General features: G+C 43.1%; 1 protein-coding gene across 3 annotated transcripts in view; it reads right to left on the reverse strand.

Moving 5' to 3' along the window:
* Positions 1 to 2,965: 2,965 nt before the first annotated feature.
* Positions 2,966 to 18,656, reverse strand: part of CLCN1 (chloride voltage-gated channel 1) — a 56,329-nt gene continuing 40,638 nt past the window's right edge. For all 3 annotated transcript variants that reach the window (XM_082278154.1, XM_082278155.1, XM_082278153.1), the window contains exons 10-23: positions 16,709 to 16,810; positions 14,863 to 14,947; positions 14,310 to 14,459; positions 12,823 to 12,892; positions 12,161 to 12,271; positions 11,822 to 12,035; positions 10,988 to 11,121; positions 10,261 to 10,475; positions 10,034 to 10,139; positions 8,542 to 8,624; positions 7,762 to 7,800; positions 7,024 to 7,128; positions 5,119 to 5,205; positions 2,966 to 4,614 (exon numbers count right to left, since the gene is read on the reverse strand). In XM_082278154.1, coding sequence (XP_082134280.1) covers positions 4,219 to 4,614; positions 5,119 to 5,205; positions 7,024 to 7,128; positions 7,762 to 7,800; positions 8,542 to 8,624; positions 10,034 to 10,139; positions 10,261 to 10,475; positions 10,988 to 11,121; positions 11,822 to 12,035; positions 12,161 to 12,271; positions 12,823 to 12,892; positions 14,310 to 14,459; positions 14,863 to 14,947; positions 16,709 to 16,810 — 1,897 coding nt within the window. In that variant the 3' untranslated portion in view covers positions 2,966 to 4,218. The remainder of the gene's footprint in view (positions 4,615 to 5,118; positions 5,206 to 7,023; positions 7,129 to 7,761; positions 7,801 to 8,541; positions 8,625 to 10,033; positions 10,140 to 10,260; positions 10,476 to 10,987; positions 11,122 to 11,821; positions 12,036 to 12,160; positions 12,272 to 12,822; positions 12,893 to 14,309; positions 14,460 to 14,862; positions 14,948 to 16,708; positions 16,811 to 18,656) is intronic.

The following is an 18,656-nucleotide window of genomic DNA, read 5'->3' on the forward strand; positions in this document are numbered from 1 at the left end:
CTGCTGCTTGAACTAGTAATAGGTTTGGGTGAGATTGCCTCATTTAGCCATCACACTAATCCCAGCAGTGTCCACAGCAGTGTCCACAGCAGTGTCTTTAGTTGTTTGTCTTACCATGAGGCTGCACTGGGACTTGGTGACATCCAGCAAGCTGTGGGAAGGGGAGATGTGGCTCAAGACACAGGAAACTGAGTTGGAGGGTTTTCTGCTACTGCACAGCGTGATTTGCCTGAGGTGATGTTTGTGTGTGTGAGTGCACGTGCACAGGGTTGTCTGTCCAGTGGTGGGGGGGACAGACAAGAACAGCCTGTGGCTCATGGTCAGGACCAGTTTAAGCTTGTCTCCCACAAACTGAGCATTAAAAAGTTTTGCATCACATGTCTGAAGACCCTAACCCTAATGCTCAGGCATGGCTTTTATGTGCAAATTTTAATTATTGGTCTCTAGTGTTGATTAAATTTTTATGAGAGCTGTGCCCAGACATCTGCTTATGTGGCCGTGAATAACTTAGTGCTTGCTGTGACCATATATTTAATGGCGTGTTTTTAATTATACCCTTCCTGGGTTTGGATTAGTTTGGCAAAGAGGGATCTTTACTTGCTTGGCTGGTTATTGCTGGTCTTACACTTCTTTGGCCACAAAACACACACTTCTATATGGTGTTTGCATAAGTGGGGAGAAGGGGGATGTTAAGTTTATGAGCTCTAGCTGTCTCTCTATTTCTGCCTGTACTAATTGGGTTTTGTCCATAGGCTTAGAAAACGAGATTTTTTTTAGTCTCAAATAATTTGGCAACCAAAAACATTACTTTGTTGAGGCAGATTTTTCTTGTTCAGTAGTCCATCTCCATGTGTTTTCTCCTTTATGCAGCTCATGGCCAAGTCTCTTAGCCTTGTCATCACTACCTAAAGCCCTACTTGTCGTCTCACCAACCTTAAGTCTTCCCTATTTTTTCAATTCTTTATATTGATGCATTTAAAAATAAGATTCTGCTTTCACCCCTAAGTGCCATGTGAAAGGAAGAATTCAATTTTTTGCTAGGTGTGAATTTCTATCTGAAAGGGACGGCTTCACGGCTGATACAAATTCTAGGGATATTTTGGGCTGTGAAAAAATGATTTTTCCCTGTAGGTAATCAAGTCTGTGCTGTTTGGATAGGATGGGAGATGCAGGCTTTAGAGTGACAGATCAGTGTGATTTTGTTTGCTGGACAAAGGTTTCAAGTTTAAACTTTGAGGGGGTGTAGTGGGATAGCCTGAGAGGGCACAAACTTTAAGTTCCCTTGACAAAGGTAGGTTTAGTATTATTTTACTGCACATTTTGCACCTATTAATGTACTTGGCATCAGCTCAGTGAAGATTTTATTGAGAAGATGGAAGTGGAAACAATTCAGCCTTTGCAAACCGTCTTTGCAGAGTGTTTTTTTGTCCCATCCTGCTCCCTGTGCATTTTCATGTATGAGTACAGGTGAGAAAATGGTGCAGATGAACACTGCTTCTGTTTCATGGGTGGAGGCAATACCTGGAATGGATCTTGAGTAGTGTCTACAAAGAGCAGCAGTTGCCCCACCTTTCAGCTGCCCTCCAGAGAGCAGTCCAGCTCCTCACAGTAACCCTGGGAAAGCTAAAGGCAATAGGAATGGAGAGATGCCTGTGTGTGCATGTATGGGCACACGTGTTTTCTTGTAATCTCAAGTGACGAGCCTCAAGAAGCTTTGCAGGTTAGCCAGTGTTTCACTCCAAGCTCCCCAAGCCTCTCCATGTGCATCATTTTTGTTCCAGCTTCATCTCCCCCAGCTCACAATCTGTCTGTCGTGACTCACACGCTCGCTGGCTTTGATTTAGACTCCCATCTGCTTTCTCAGCCAGTCACTTCCCAGTTCTTCTGTAACACACCGTAGGAGAAGTGTGGGACTGGAGGAGAGTATTCAGGAGAGAGGAGGGGGAGGTGTACCAACTCCAGCCTTAAAGTTTCTCCTTGTCTCATCTGTCTCAGTGGAAGCATGTGGTTAAGCTGTAAAATGTAAGTCTGCACAGTAAGGCTGGGGATGACTTGGAGAAACTCATCCTTCTTGAGTGTGCTTGGACCCTCAGATCAGATTTGGTCTCAGTGTTGTCACTCACTGCATATTTATGCTTTTGTAAAAGGAATGTCCTTTCTCCTCTGCTTATATAAGGGACTACCACAGTTCCCCAGGAAAAAAAAAAAAAAAAAAGCAGTTGTTTTGCCTCTTCCCTGCAGTCAGCAGAAGGTGACACAAAGGTAGTGGGGAGGCTGTGCTGATGCCTGGCAGACACAAACGTGCCCCTCTGGTGGAGGCAAGCAGCTGTCGTGTGCAAGAGACTTGCCCTCAGATCAGCACTGTCTCCTCACAAGGACAGGGTGGCTCCTGGAGGACCGACGATCATGAAGGCAGGGAAAGGCTGTCCCCAGTTCGCTTATAAAGGGGGATCATGTGCCAAAAACAGAACAGACCTGGTGGGCTCTGAATTCCAGACAGCAAAAATAAATTTCTCTCTCTTCAAGAGACTAGCGGGGAAGATTTCCTTCTACTATAAGCTTGTCACAGATTCTCCCGCCCATAAGCATCATCAGAGAGGAACTGGTGCAAGGTCAATCCTTGGAATTAAAGCCAGGAGGGAATTTTCCTTTGGTGACTGGGTTAGAGGTAATGATATTTTTGACTTGCTCGTGAGACAGTTTATGGAAAATTACGTGTTGAAGTGAAACTGGTCACTCTAAGTTAGATAATGATTTACTAATACCAGGAAAGGGAATGAGAATACCCCCAAGAACGTATTTTCAGAGCCTGGATTTCTTCTCTCTTGCTGTTAAGTGGAAACACATCTAATAGGCTGCTTGGGACTGCATCTAAGTGCCATGAGACACCAAAAATATGGTAGAAAGAGATGTAGACTGTTAGAAGAAGCTGTAGAATACACAGAATTTGGTTTTGCCTGTTTACTGAGAAAACCTCACAAGAGCGGTGAATTAAACAAAGCAGCATCTTATCTTTGGATGCCAAGGTTTTGCATGCATGACACGAACTGACAAGATGTCTTTTTGCAAGATGCAGATCTGCTCCAGATTTAGAACTGGAATACAGAGGGATGCTGCAGACAAGGGTTGAGGTCTCTGCTGTTAGTCACAACAGAGACAAGCTGGCAAAAGTGAGAGCTGGAATTCTCAGATCTGAGGTATGCAGAAATATGTGGAAAGTAGGCAGGGTAGAATTACCAGAGAAGAGAGCAGGAGTTTTCAGAAAGAAACCTGTTTTCAAAGTGTAGAAAATGTGTCTTCCCTCTGCTGTATTTCTTGGCAGCCTGCTAATACTCCATAATTATTTTTTTTCTTGAGTTCTTATATTTTAAGACTATAGCTGTGGAAAATTGTGAACAGTGATTCAGAGAGACAAACACAGTTATTTGAAATATAGGTACATATATATGCTATTTTACTCCTCTTCCCCCAGCACTGAGGATGCCCTCACTTAAGATTTTCCCATTCTGCTTAAAAAACCCAAAGATGATGGGAAAACAAACAAGCTTTTCTCCCTTCCAGTGTTTTCTAAAGTCTTGGCTGAATTCAAGACATGAGCCATATACCAAATATTTTCCTGCCATCTGTTTTTAGGGCATGGCTCAGCTACAGGACAGAGGAGAAGCTCCTAACTGCATCCCCATCCAGGAAAATCCCAGAGTAAAAATTGAGAAAGAATAAAAATGTTCTACATGGGAATGTTTTGGGGGGGGTGCAAGATAAGGGGCAGTGAAAAGGAGCTGCAGCAACGTGGACAGGGTGGCAGGTAGAAGCAGCAGTATGCTTCTAGGCTGGAGGTCTGGCTGTGTTACACTGCTGCGTGCAGGCCTGGTGTGACTGGAAGGATGGCACCAGTGAGCAAGTGAGAGCTGATCCCCCTCCACTTTCCACATGGCACATTGATCCTGACTGTGTCCAGCAGTGTCCATGTCCTGTTACAGTGCACGCCACAGGCACCTTGCAGTCCACATCTGACACCTGCACACGCCCAAATAGTCCAGCAGCCTAACAGTCTGCACAGAGAGAAAGCAGCAGAAGGGCTCAGTCTGATGTCCCTCCTCCCAGCTGAATCATCCCTCTGTGGGGATTGCAAAGAACATCCAAAAGCTTCTCTTTGAGGAGCGAACACAAGAAGACTGGCTCACTGAAGAGTGTGATGGACTACTACCCTCACACCAGCTATAAGGGAACATCCTCATCCTCATCCTCATCTTCATCCAGGTCAGTGGTGCGTAGGTTTATGTCCTTGAGGATGTCTGAGATGTTTTCAGCGACTGGCCCTGTCAGCTCCATCTCTTCCAACTCAGTATCCGTGGCGTAAGCGGAGCTGGGGACTTCCCCCTCTTCCTGTGAGTGTGAGGGCTGTGGGGAGTGCGAGCAGGGAGGCAGAGGGCTCTCAGTGCCCAGGTTTGCTGCTGGCTGTGCTGCCACCGTGCCGTTCTCCTCCCGGCTCCACGCCTGAGGGCCCTGCCCGGTCTGATTGTTGGTGGAAGTCCGGTTGATGTCACGGAAACTGGCCAGGGGTGGTCGGAGACGAACGCCAGAGCGGGTGGAACCCTCTATTGCCTTCTGGAGCTGGAAAAGGAGTAAAATTTCAGAAAAAAAATGAAAGGGAGGCTGGCCCAGCCCTACCCAGGAGAAGTTCGTCTACTTCCCATGTTAAAGGGATCACAAATAGAGTCACAGCTCTACTGCTGGGGCCTCTGGAGATAATCTTTTACGCTGGTGATGTAATGAAAAATTCCATGGTAAATAACAAATTCCACACCAATTTCAGAAGCAGTAATAGTCACTCAGTTAAGAGTGGCTATTAAGCCTCAGTTAAGAGCCCTACACTCATGATAAAGATGAACCTTCTAACATCCCTGTAAACAACACCTGCTGCCTCCTCTGAAATGCAGTCATCCATTCCCCTACAAAGCTTCCAAAGAGCTGACTCAGAATTCAACCCTGGATTGAAAATGTAGCACTTGCAGTTATATATATTCCCAGCTGGAACTTGCAGCACCTGTGAGTTACTGCAGTGATCCACAGGACACTTGCAGTTATTTAAGAGGCTGGCAAAGGATCTGTACTCACCTCTTCCAAAGCCAGCACTCCCCTCAGCTTCCCCATGCTGGTTACGTAGGCATGGCTGAGGCCCAGTAGCGAGAACAATGTGTGCGTCTAGGAGCAAAACCACAAAAGATCATTGCAGGGACTTTGGAAAATGGTAACACAGTACTTGGTGCTGGAGCTGGGACTTGGGATTAGGAAATGGAAATCAGAAAGACACACAACTGTGCAGTTATGCCAGTGAGAAATTACGCCTTCCCTTCCTTCCCTTTTGTATCTGCCAAATACTATGCTTTGCACCTTCTGCTGTGCAGCTGTAGTTGTGAGTGTGTTGGTGATGGAGAGCACATTCTCAAGGTCATTCTCATCCTGCATCTGGTGGAGGATCCCATACAGCACCCTGTGTTGTGCATTTGGAGGCCTATGCAGATCCTATTTCATTTTGGTGCTGAAAACTGAACTATCGTATAGTAATATGTAAAGTCAAAAACCACTTAGGTTATTTATTCCAGTGCTTTCCTTAGCAATAGAAGATTCCTTTTTTCCTGTCCCAGAATATTTTCTGTGAAAACTTAAGCTTGTTGCTGCCTATCCAGTGCAGTGAGAACACTAAGAACAAGTTATTCCCTTTCTCTTACAAAGTCTCCTTGAAAGGACAGATATCACACTGCTATCAGTCTTCTTTTCTTCAGCCTAAATATACCCCATTATTTTACTATTATTCACAGATCTGGCTTTCTAAAACTTTCCACATTCTCAGTGCTCATCTCTGGTGTATTTCCAGACTTTAAGTTCTTGAAGCCAAGCTCTAGCTGGACTTTTACCTGTGGCCTTACATGAAATCATTCTGTCACAGCTAGTGTTTGACCTTTTTTTTAGCATCATTTGAGATACTGAATGTCATGTTCAAGTGTAAACTAGGAGAAATCTGATTTCTCATGAACAAGACATTTTACTCTAGTGTAAAAGAAAACCAGACTGGTTAAATATGGTTTGGTCACCATAAACTGTGATATTCTTGCCATTGGCAGTAGTCTCACATTTAGCTCTAACTGTTCATACTTCAGATAGTTTGATTATTTATTCCTGGGGTTTTTGCGCATTCAAGTTAAGTTGATTTGTCTGCTATTTTAGAGTTTCTCACTTACTCTTTTGTATGATAAGTACAAAACTTTCCCCATGAGCAGCCTTCAGGTATGATTTCTTGTAGGCCTATATTCTCAAAGATAAATGCTAGTGGTTTTCAGATTACTTCAGCCACCCCTTTAGAAAACTCATCTGGACTATATGCTAATCTGTTCTCATTTTGCTCAAGGCTGATATCTTAACAGTAATTAATTATTTTAATGTAAGGCCTGTGCTGACCATTCACATTAAATGAGTATTGATAAAAGCATGCACTCTGCACTTTTGCTTCAGGAGACTGCTTTCCCTTTCCAGTGAGTGAAAGCCCAGTCCTATCTTCCTCCTGATATACGATTGCTTTAATTCCCAGTCATCCTGTGCCGACTCTAGATGTTGTATGATCCAGCTTCCTCTTTCCTTGTGCTTCACTTCAATGAAGAGCCTATGCTACAGGCAGATTCTACACCCTGACAGAACACCCTGAGAAATCCAGGAGTGCTCATTCCAGTGCTGCACACTGACAGGGCAGAGTGTAAATCTCAGTGTAATGCCCCAGCAGCAAGGCACACAGTGCTACTTTTAATGCAGCAGATTTTTTTGTCTCAGACGTCTTATCACAAAGCCTTTCATTTTGCAGGAGATTGGAGGTACACACAGAAGATTACCGGAACAAGCTCACTTCTGTAGCTGGATGGTGATAGTAGTTGTAGGTGGAGACAAGGGGAAGAAATAAGTCATAGACTGAACTTGGAATGATAGAGTGGAGAAAAATGATGTATACCTCAGGGAGACATCTGCACTCACCTTGTGAAGGGAAGTTCTCTCCACCAGTTGGAAAGGGGAGGGATCTACGCGGCAGCTGTCAAAGCACACGTTCTTGTTCAGCTCCTCCTGTTCCCAAGCATCTATCTGACACAGGAAAGAAGAGCAATCACTCTTACAGCTACCTGCAGGGTTGCTATCTTGTGTACCCAAACTAGTCCCCTCCTCCTGTTAATGCTTCTTCCTTCCTGTGTACATCATTCATCTCATCCATTATGTCTCACCCCTCAGGTATCCCATCCCTTTCTTGCCAGATTTCCAGTCCCTGTGGAAACAGGGCAATTCAGAGATTTTCTGAGAAGGTGGGGTTTTGCTGCTTCTTAAAGAGGGAGTGAACATCTTTAGCTTTCCTTTCTGAGTGCATCTTCCCCTTGTTGTTGCAAGATAATTGATCCTTTGTGTAAGAAATGAAGAAACAACATGGGCTCAGAGAAAGATTAAGATGAGGGGGCACCTGTGGAGGTCTCTAGTCCAAAACCCTGCTGCAGCAGGGCTGACTTCAAAGCTAGATCAGATTAGTCAGAGTCTTATCAGCACATCTAGCCAAACAATCTCTTCTCTTATGGGTGAGACTTGCCCACTGTGCCACTCCAAGAAGAAAATGGATTTGGCTATGGCTTTACGTGGCAATCACTGCGGTTCCTGGAGTATTGCAAGTGATAGGAAATGGGTAAAAGAAGCACTTACTTGACCTGACTCCCTTTTTGCACTTGGTCTTACCTCTTCTGGTGTCATTGTCTCAATGACCTCCACAGGCTCCTGTAGGAGAAAACACTGTTCAGGACAGCCAAACACCCACAGTTTCACAGAGTACAGAAGGGGAAAATCTGCACAGCCTCCTCACCCCATGCAGTCCCCTTTTTGTTCCAGATAGTGTATTACCAAGGGCCTAGATTTCCTTTATACTCATCCACAGCCCTTGCTGTGCTTCCCTTGCCAGTGACAATTCACCATGGAGTTCTGGTGGAGCAATTCAGGTGCCTAAACATGGCCATCTAATAGTGATTTAGATGCTCTCAGGGTATCCCACATGGGGTCCAACCACTGCCCTGGAGTGGATGGGTCTCCCATAAGCTCTGTCTGTTATCCCCAAACCTTGTGCAGATGTGTCAGATAACCAAGGGCATTTAACATGGCAAGAGCCAAAAGCATTTTTTTCCTTTTTATCCATCTGTCCAAAACTGTTTGCCAAATGGAATAGAACTGCTCTTTATTACATCTTAGCCAAAATATCAGTAATTTTTTTCACTGAGAAAAGGTGCCCAAACTCAGTCATGGTGGTAGCCTGACAACTGAGCACAGGTGACTCTTTAGGAAGATGCACACTCCCTTACAGTAATCACACACTTTCTCCTTGGAGGGAGTTCCCCACTGATGCTGTCAGAGTTCGTAATTATGTCCATGCTTTAGCCAAATACTGAATGTCTTGAGTAGTAGTTTCTATTTCCAGTGCATTCCCTTCCTTCTTCAGGGTACTACCAGGCTCTCTGTAGCCCTAACCTGGATGGTGCTCTCTGTCTCATGTGGACGGCTGCAGTGGCACAAGAGGTGCTGAATCAGTTGCCTCAGACTCCTGAAACTGCCTGAAAGATGAGAACAAACACATGGATAAGAAAGAACAAGTGAGAGACAAAAATACAAAGCCCCACACCTATCCCATCCTCTTACTTGAGGCAGGCTGGGAAATACTATGAGGGACACAATAGAACTGAGCCAGTTTGTAAGATGGTGTCTGGGACATTCCAGAATGAATATTCCCATGCAACAAAACATATCAACAAACTGGGTGTGACAGGTGCCAAGGGGTGAGGAGTCCATGGGTTCTGCCAGCAGTGGAATGATGGGAATAGAAGAGACCAGAATTATACTCCCAGGCAGGGAGTTAGCAAAGAGGAGGAGACAGAGCCTGGTGCTGTTGTGAAGAAGGCTCTGGAGGAAGTTTGATCAGAAACAATGATAGCTGGATAGCTGTGAGCCAAACTGAAAAAGAAGGGAAGGTCTCATGAATTCATTCCTGTTTCACTTCCTCTTGTCATTCCTGGGTCACTCAGTTCTAGCTTCACATAAAATGTTTCACATACCGTCCTTGTTTTCATATGTGGTTCTTTTTCTGCTTTGGTAAGATAGGTGGATGGCTGCCCCACCACCCCACTGCTCTGGAAGCATAAAGTGGATTTTTTTATGCCTTAGAGGTTTACAGTCATACATACATGAGAGGTGTTAGTGGACCAGAATGTGCTATATGCTCTGTTACATGTAAGCTTTGGGTGCCTAAAAGCATGAGCTAAAGCCCTCATTCTCAAGACTGGGCTACATCTCTGTGCTTACTCACTCTCTGCATATTTCAGGATGCATAAAGGACAAAACCAACCCACCATCCTGCCTCAAATATACTTATGAATCAGAAATGAGCTATGAGTACGGTCTTGAAAGCAAAGCTAATACAGACTGGGGTGTGACACAAAAGAACACAATACATCAGTGTTTGTCCATCACATTAATGCAGCTGAATCAAAGACATGCGTGTCCAAGGGAGGAGCCCTTCAGTTTTGGAGATGGCTGAGCTAAGCCTAAGCTACTCAAAAACTTAGTGCAGATGTTTAGCTTTCAGATACTGGGCTTTCTTCCCCAGGGAAATTCATTCATGTGGTGAAGGAGCCAAGAGATGGAACCCTTTCATGCAGACTCTCCAGAAAATGTCCAAGGAGTTGTTATTGCAAAGAATGGAGCGGGGAGACAGAGAGAGACCATCCTTAGTGGGCCTAGTTTTGCCATGCTCTCTGAGGGATCGTGACAGAAGGTATTTCCAGGTACATTACACTAATGCTGAGGTGCACTAACAAAGTGTCTTTCATACAGGAACAGCAGAGAAAGCTCCCTCTCTCAGTCTCTGGGAAACCAGCACCTCACAGGGGCAGGTACACAGAGTTAGCATGAAAGCTTCCCCAGGCTGGCTAGGATGTGGTTGAGCCATGACAGAAGTTAACCATACCTGAGTGTTGCTGGGGCTCCAAAGTTTCAGACATTTGTTTAAGAGGACTTGTTGGGCCGTTTGGCTCTTCTGGGTAACTGGGAGTGGGACTTGGGGGCCGAGGCAGCTGTTATGGAAAGGAGAGAAAATAAAGTCCACCTTAATGCCATTTATTTCTCAGCCTCCTCGAATGCCCGACTGCTTCTAAGCAGTCTCCGTGTTGCAGTCTGCCCACTTCTCTCCCTCACCTCTCCCTTCTCATCTGTATCCTCATCCTCATCAACATAAGCGAAAGATTCGTGCTTCAGCTTTGGCAGGTTTGCCCAGGGTCCATCGTAGGGTGCCTCATTCAGCTTCTGCTGCGTTTCTCTGTTGAGGAGCCGTCGCCGCTCTGGGCTGATGTGCGTCTGGAGGAGAGCCTGCAGTTCCGATCGCTCCACAGACCCCAGGAGGATCATGGTCTCTGCACAACACAGAGCAGGGAAGCCATCAAGCCACCTCAAGGTTTTGAAGGTCCCCTTCCACACACCACACCTTCCTCCTTCCAGCCTCTTCTGAGTGCTTGGGCTCGTACTGTCTAATGCTGTACAAGAGTCATTGACCAGCCCTGTGGTGGCTCCTAGGCTGGGGGAAGGGAGCTCACTGTCCTGAGCTGTGCCACCCCTCAGTGTCACAGCAGAGGCATGCTCTTGGCTCATGCAGGATCCCAGGAGGGCCCTGCTGTCACAGTTCAGCCTACAGACTTCCCACACACCTCCCTTATGTGCTGGATCTGCTTCACTGCCCATGCTACAGCTTACCTGTCTGGCCAGCTGAAACAGCCTTCTGCCATACATCATCCACAGCAGGAGATTTTTAGGAATTATTTTTTTATGTGGCAGGTCACACTGCCTGCTTCACGCCGTGCAATTTGAAAGCTAGTTTCTCCAAGATGAGGCAGTCTTCAGGAAGGACCAGTTTCTCCACATTGCTTACCTGGCGAGTCCACCAAAGGCAAAGATTTCACTGTGGTGCTTTGGAGTACCGCTTGCAAGTCTCGGTATTTACAGTTGGAGGAAACAAATTTCACATCTTGGACCATAATATCCTCAACAAAGATATTGTATTTGCTGTGAATTTATGGACGATAAGAGGAAGAGTTAACATATTAAAAATGTCAAGCAGATAAATTCCCTAAAGAAATACATAAATGACCACTTTTTAAAAAACTGTTCAAAATACAGCTGCCAAATGATCTCCTGTGAGAGTAACCAGAGGACTTTCCAAGAGTATAAACAGAGATTAACTGGATTTCCATTACAGATGTATTCCACTCCATTACCCCTCACCGTAAAATACACACCTGTATAGATGGTTTTTGTATACATACCTATGTGTGTGATGTATACTAGAGAGAGGAAGACATATATAGGAATAACTGAATTTTGCTTCAAGCAAAATATCCAAATAAAGTGTTTAAAACATTTGCTGGGGAAAAAATATCCAAACCCCACTGAATTTAGATAAATGAGATTACTGATTTTTAAATTTTTAAGCTGAAGCAAGTTGGAAATATTAATACAAATTCAGTAACATTGCTGGTCATTCAAACTTGTGCTTTCAGTGAAAAAAAAAAGAAGAGGACTTTTCTCCATTTTTGTGTATGAAACCCAATTCTACTCCAATACCTTTTTTTTTGTTACTACAGGCCTTTTCTGCCTTCTTAATTCCTTTGTAATACTGTCTCCTTTTCATAACCTTTTATTCCCCTGAGGTCTTAACCCTCTCCTGCTTTATTTCTTTGCCACTCCCTGTTTCCACCTACTATACCTTATGTGATTCCAGCCCAGGTCTGGCAGGTAGGGCAACTTCTTCACCTGGATGATGCTGTCGTAGAGGCTGGGCTGCAAGCTCTGGGCCACCATGTTGGCAAGAATGACAGCCACCATCATGGGCAGGATGTGAGAGATCTGGCCCGTCAGCTCAAAGCAGATAACAGCAGTGGAGACAGTGTGGCTCACCGCTCCTGTCAAAGCTGCTGCACCTTTCCCAGGTAGGAGAAGGAATAGGGAGAGGAGGAGACTGTCATATAGAAACAGCATGTCATGTCAACCAGGACAATTACAGCCGTGGGACCAGGTGAAGAAAAGGGAAGACATGGAGGCTCACCAATGACAGCATATCCTCCAGGTAAGATTTGATAAAGAATATCATCAAAGAGGATCCCGTTGGGAAAAAGCAATGCCATGATTTCCCCAATGAGACGTCCAAATGCAGCACCTGAAAAATATCGCTGACAGTTATGGAGTCCACATTTAAGGAACATCCAGTCTGTGCTGTGCAGATGTGCTGGGCAATCACTTGGATATTTTCTTACAGAAACGAAGCCAAAACTTATGTCAAAATGAAACCAGGGACTAAAGAGTAGTTCTCAGTTACAAAACACAGGAGTTAGACTCCAAGAGGAAGAAAGGGTACTAAGGTAAATACAGTTGACCCCTCATTCATTCACTTGGGAACACCAGGCACAGCAGTACTTGTGATTCCCAGGCTGGAAGACATATTTTCAGACTGGGTACCGTCTCCCCAGGTGTGGCTTTCCTTATGTAAAAGGATAGGGATTTCCTACTTGGCATTTGGTTATGGGGGGTTGGGGAAATGTTAAAAGCAGAGACCCAGAGGCCGGTCTGTGGACTGCTAATCAGGTTTTCACAGACATCAAGAGATGACTCTTCATACACCAGATGAACCCTACTGGGTGTGTAGGCAGTGTCTCTCCTGTTCTCTCCACCTGCCAGATGGATATGCTGCAACGCAAAACTGAAACTCACCTAGTACGAAAACAGGCATGAAGCCTCCACAGGGGATTGGCATCGTGGTGGCAATAACAGCCATGCAGAACTAGAACAGAGGCAGAGGGTGCAGTTGTTACTGAACAGCAATAGCATTTCTTGCTGCCCCACTCTGTGCCCAGCCTGGCTACAGATACCAGAAAGCTGCAGAGGCATAGTCCTGCTAACCAAGCTCTGTCTCTGCAGTACCAAACCTGGCCAAATACAGCTGAAAACTGACTATACTGCAGTGGAGAATCAGGCCAAGCCTTTGCCCAGAGTAAAAACAGCAGTTTCTTGTTGATGTGGCCTATCCCAATGCTGAATATATGCTGAAGAAAACTGACTGCTCCGAGCAGTTATCTAGTGAGTAGGGAATGCCTTTAGTTAGGACAATGCCAATGCATCTAGTGACTGAGGATACAGCTCTCCCAAAGGCAAACAGATGGACTCAGGCCAGACACAACATCTAGTCCACCCCTCTTCCCTTCAAGTAAACAAGACCTTTTCTGCTTGGTACACTGTAATAAGAATTATCACAGAAGGAGAACCCTTAACTACCTGTCAGAAATTTGATAGTGTTTTACTTTAGGTGGAAATAGTTGTGTCAATCAGTCATTGGCAGCCATTCTTCATCTACTGAAATGTTCAACTGACCTTGCAAGATGGCATCAGCTCTTGTGCTCCCTTGCAATAAATAAATAATAAAAGAATTAGCACCTATTCTGTGATATTTTTATCCTTTTATATATAGATTTTTTTCATCTTAGGAAAACCTCTTTCTTGCTACATGGAATATGACGGGTTTTTTTCTTTCAAATGTCTTTTTTTCTTTCTCTGTCCTGTGTCAGTTACACAGATGATCCTTTCAGAGGCTGAGCAGTTGCACAGACCATGAACTCCCATAGACCATGTCAGGTCAGAACTTTTAATCTGCTGTTGCTTTCTGAGAAGTGAGCAAAACTGTTTCCAGCTGCATTTCTCCATCAAGTTTTGATGTACTGCTAGCAAATCCTTAAGCATCACACTACTATAGATTGTGCTTGCATATTCCTATTTGTCTCCTATCTGAAGTCAGGAATATCAAATAGACTGTATCAGACTTCATTTAGATCAAACAAATTATTGGAGAGCTTTTTAGTCAAGTATTTGTTTTTGTGGAACTTGAGAAATCTTTCACAATTTAGTCCTCCCTACCAGCTACTATACTGTAAATACCAAAGGTCATTCAGCAGGAGGCTTGAGGAGGATCACCTAGGGAGCAGAAAAGGAGGCCACTAAATTAAGGAAGCTATTCCCTAATAATTTTGGTAATGTTGCATTGAAGGTAGACAGACATCACATCAAAAGATGTAGGAATCCATTGCAGCTGTAGTGCTTCATTCAATACCCAGCAACTCCTCATTGGCACTTCACAAACTGTTTTACAGAAGGGCAAGAACATTCAGTCTGAGTGGAGAAGGGCTATGGTGAGCTGGGCTTCCTACCTTCACGAGGAAGAAGAGCAGGATGGTGACTAAGACGCTGACTTTAGGATGGATCCAGGCAGCAGATTTCCCTAGGATCTCGGTGTCCCCTCTGTGTTTGATCCAGGTGTAGTTATCAAAGAGAGTGCTGATGGCTTCCCGTGGCATCAACTAAACAGTAAAAAAACAGGTATGAGTCATAAGATTAGATGGAGTAAATATTCTACTTCTGTTACAAGGAAACAGAGGAGATTTTTACTGTGGTATTTCATGACTATGGGACTTAATCCACATTTTAAATCTTCAGGAAGACAGAGGCAACTTTACTCAAGCAGGTGAAAAGATAACTGCTTTTACACATGGGGTAACATCTTCCTTATTATTTTCTTAGAAGAGTGGATCTTTTTCAAGTTTTCTATGAAGGAGGTAGCAGAGATCATATAGTGCCTCCTCAATCCAAACTCCTTCCATCTCATTCTTCCCTTTTCCATGACACAAGGTTATTGGGGCTCAGGATAAGGAGATAATGTTCCACAGAACTGAAAAGAGTTGGTAATATGCTTTCCAGTCTCACCTCTCCTGCCATGAACTGCCCAAATCCATGAGGAAATGTCACAGACGCTATACAGAAGGTTATAACCGCAGGGTAGATCAGTCGGCTGTAAAGAAGGAAAAAGTTGTATCAGTACGGCCTCACGTTCTGTTCTTGTAACACCATCAATCCAGGACTAGGAATGCTATCACTGTGAAGCCTCTCTGTATTTGTACCCATGGCTTTGGAGTGCTGTTCCTGGCATTTTAATGCCCTGCTCCACTGATCATCATAATTCATAAAGTTCACCTGTCAGCAAAGCCCTCTTTCCTATCAGAAGGAATATAATGGGAGGGATGGAGGAAGAGAGGGATGTACAACGTGCACAAACTTGAATATTTGGGAGGAATGTGTGTTTGCAGTGATGTGTTGACCTATTGCCAAAAGCCTCTACTTTCCCCATTTGTCCTGATTGTGACAGTCTTCACCCTCCATGCAACGTATCCTGTCCTAGTGGATTTAAATGTAGGGATTTTTCATACATTTCTGCAGGCACCCCCTGTTGGATTAATTCTTATGGGAAAAACTGCTTCTCTTCCCACTGAATTCCTGGCTGTCACAATTTTGGAGAAGGTGTCCTTGGTAGCCAGTGAGTCTAGCAGTGCCAGGCCAGTGGGACACAGCTGGACAGAGGCTGAAGCCATCTGTGTTTTCCTGCTGCTGTGTCCAGTCCCAGGATGGGTTTCTCGGTAAACTGTGACACTTCACAAGCACTAAGACAACATGAGCCTAAACTGCTTCCACATGCTGGGCTAATCCTGTCATGTGTCACTTGGCAAGTTACTGTTTCCTACAGGAAGTGTTGGCTGAGGTTTAGGAAGACAAAATATAATGTTTGTTTCAGTCTAAGGACTTAAAAAATTCTGAGAAATAAGTGAAAAGTAAATTCCCACTTTTTAGGCTTTGCTCCACTTCTCTATTAAATCGATTTGATAGCACTGCTGGTGCTTGTGGGTAAGGCTACATGATGAAGAAAGACAATTTTTCTTCCACATAAGAAACTAAGTTAGTTTGAACTTCTTTTTATCTAGTGGTTTTCTTCTGCTCAGGTCTGCAACTTGATAAGAAATAAGGTCCTCCACACCTCTCAACATCAAAAATTCTCATAGCATCAGATCTTTTTCTGTAAAGAGACTGAAGACACTTACAGTTATCCACCACTTCGGGTTATAAAGTTTGGAGGCTAGGACTTTATTAGAGAGGGGAAAACAGTATCTTCAAGTGTCCTGTGAAAACTTCATTGTCAAGACTTTGATTTTATTTTGCATTTCTCTTCCATGCTGCATTTCACACCATTTGGTTACTATGTTTCAGGTTTTGGTTCATAAGTATGCAGCACATTCCTTACATTTTTGCCAAGACTTTGGTGAAAAAACAAATATATAGATTTTAAATACATAGTTAGATTTCAGCTGTAATTAATTTTCCTGAAATATAAATGATGTAGAATTTTTCACAGATCCTAAAAAACCCAAACAAGCCATAAACATCAGGATTTTAAGAAGCATGATCATTGACTTTCTAATTAAAAACATCTTCTGTCCAATGAATAGTTTCCCTTGTCCTCCTAACAAATATTGCAGAGTATTCCTTCTAAATCAAGAAGCCATTTGAAACTATTGAGGCTGATCAAAAAGAAAATACAGTGTGAGAAAAATTCTCTTGATGGTTGCAGAGATCTTACTCTGATATAGGAGCAGTTTCTCATATTTTTACGATCTTACACTTGAAATAGTTCTACTATCTCCCAGAAAGCATTTGTTACTATGCAACACCAGTGGAGTGTAAGGATCTGGTCCCTAAAGAGAGTATCTTCACAAGCACTCACTATTTGGTGAGAAACTGGCTCAGAGCTTTATGACGTCGGATGCCCAGGACCACTTGGCGGTTGAGATAAACAAAAAAGGCTCCAAGGAATCCAGAACATATGCTAAAATGGAGAAAAAGAAGTAAAAGCATGACAAACAACATCAACCAAGCAAATGAGTTTAAGTGGTTTAATCTTCAGCTGTTTGTGAAGCCTTTAAAATGTCACCTAGAGGATTACTCCTACAGCAGCTCCTTTGAAGATATTCCCTATCTAATGAAAGGGGAGAAATTGTTTTGGACCTCTTTGTCATACACACTACCATTTTACCAATTTTCTCTTGCTGAGAGGGGGAAATCTCATCTATAAAAATCTGTTAAAAAATCCATAAAAAGAGACTGACAGTTCTCAGTGGGGGCTCGTGAAAAGCAACTGGGCAAAGACCAGTATTGTCAGTACTTAAACATCAGGTTGGAAGAGCAAATAGTAAAAATGAAGACAGTTATAAGTCTGATTCAGTAAAATTATATGCCTACAATAAATACTAGTAGTAATAGGAATTCTTGTGCCTAAAGCAAAGTATATCATCTCTATGATCCTAATCACTTAGGCTTATGTTCCTGATCTTAATAAAGTAAGAAAAAAAGTGTAGTTGTCTAAGAATTGGCGTGATCCTTAGGCTCTGTAGCTTAATAAGACTTGGATAAATAGGGCCTAATACTCGAATGTGAAATAAAAAAAAAGGAAGAGTGAAAAAAGACTGCATTTAGAATTGGTAAGGGGAAGCCTTATTGTATGTGGCAAGTAATTAACCCACATAATACAGAGGATAAACTGTTAATGTTTTCATTCTATTAATTTCTAAAATTAATGGACTTTTGCTTTGTTATATGTCATGCATGTTTTTGCCAAATCTCATTAAATGATTAATTTAGTGTACTTAAAACATTGTATGTTGAAAATTATCCTGCTTTATAATTTAAAAATTGCAGAGAAACATGCTTAAACTAAATAGAAAGCTTTTCACAGAAAAACATGTCCAATGAATTACTCTTAAGTATTTTGATTAGAACAGTGTCTAAAATAGACCAGTCCCTTAGGCAATATAAGCCTAAAGACTGCACCGTGAACTGAATTGCTTTGTAATACTTTATATTAAAATATAGATCTCTCCATTCATGTCTATCAATTTATCAATAAACTGGAAGTGCTCCTCTTGTATAGATTATGCAAATTAACATTTGCTGACACAGAAAAACAAGATCTACCTATTGGCAGTGCTTGCCCTACCTGAAAGTGAAAAAATATGTTGGGTAGAAGCAGAGTTCAACTTTGAGACTTAATGTTAAGAGAATTTGGAGCATTCCAAGTTGGCATCGGGACTTTATCCAAGACTATCCAAGTCTTTAGGGTTGTTTTTTATTTTAAATACCATGTTGGACATGCAGGCATTTGAAAGCATTTTGCAGTTGTCATATATTCCTTTCCCAGCCTATGTGCAGGGCTGAAAAATGCCAGCTCTGTCAACTCTGTCCAAAACATGGTGACAAGAAGTTTTGCATTCTAACAACCAGCTGTAAATCACAAGGATTACATTTTTTTCCTTGCAAATCTAAACCAATAGATTCTGCCAAGTTCATTAGGCAAGTCTGTTTAAGGGGAAAAACTAAGTGAATACTTGTTACTAGCAAAAACTCCTGTGTATTCATAGACTTTTCAATATATCTGATGTCTTCAAAAAATCCCACTTGAGTTCATAGTCAAGTAAATTAATAGGAGGGCAGCCTACTAAAAGAAGCTAAAACCCCACAAATATATTTCTGGTCTTGAATGCAGGTCTTGCAACAGAGTATGTTCACAACACCAGCACAGGCTTTTGTTCCTATAGTGTTTTCCTTTCATTATGCTCTGCAGTGACTTCCCTGGGGCCTCTCTCAAGCTCTAACCAAAGATGTTTCCTCACAGTAAT

The sequence above is a fragment of the Coloeus monedula genome (genome assembly GCF_965178545.1).
Source record: "Coloeus monedula genome assembly, chromosome: 3".
Classification (NCBI taxonomy): Eukaryota; Metazoa; Chordata; class Aves; order Passeriformes; family Corvidae; genus Coloeus; species Coloeus monedula.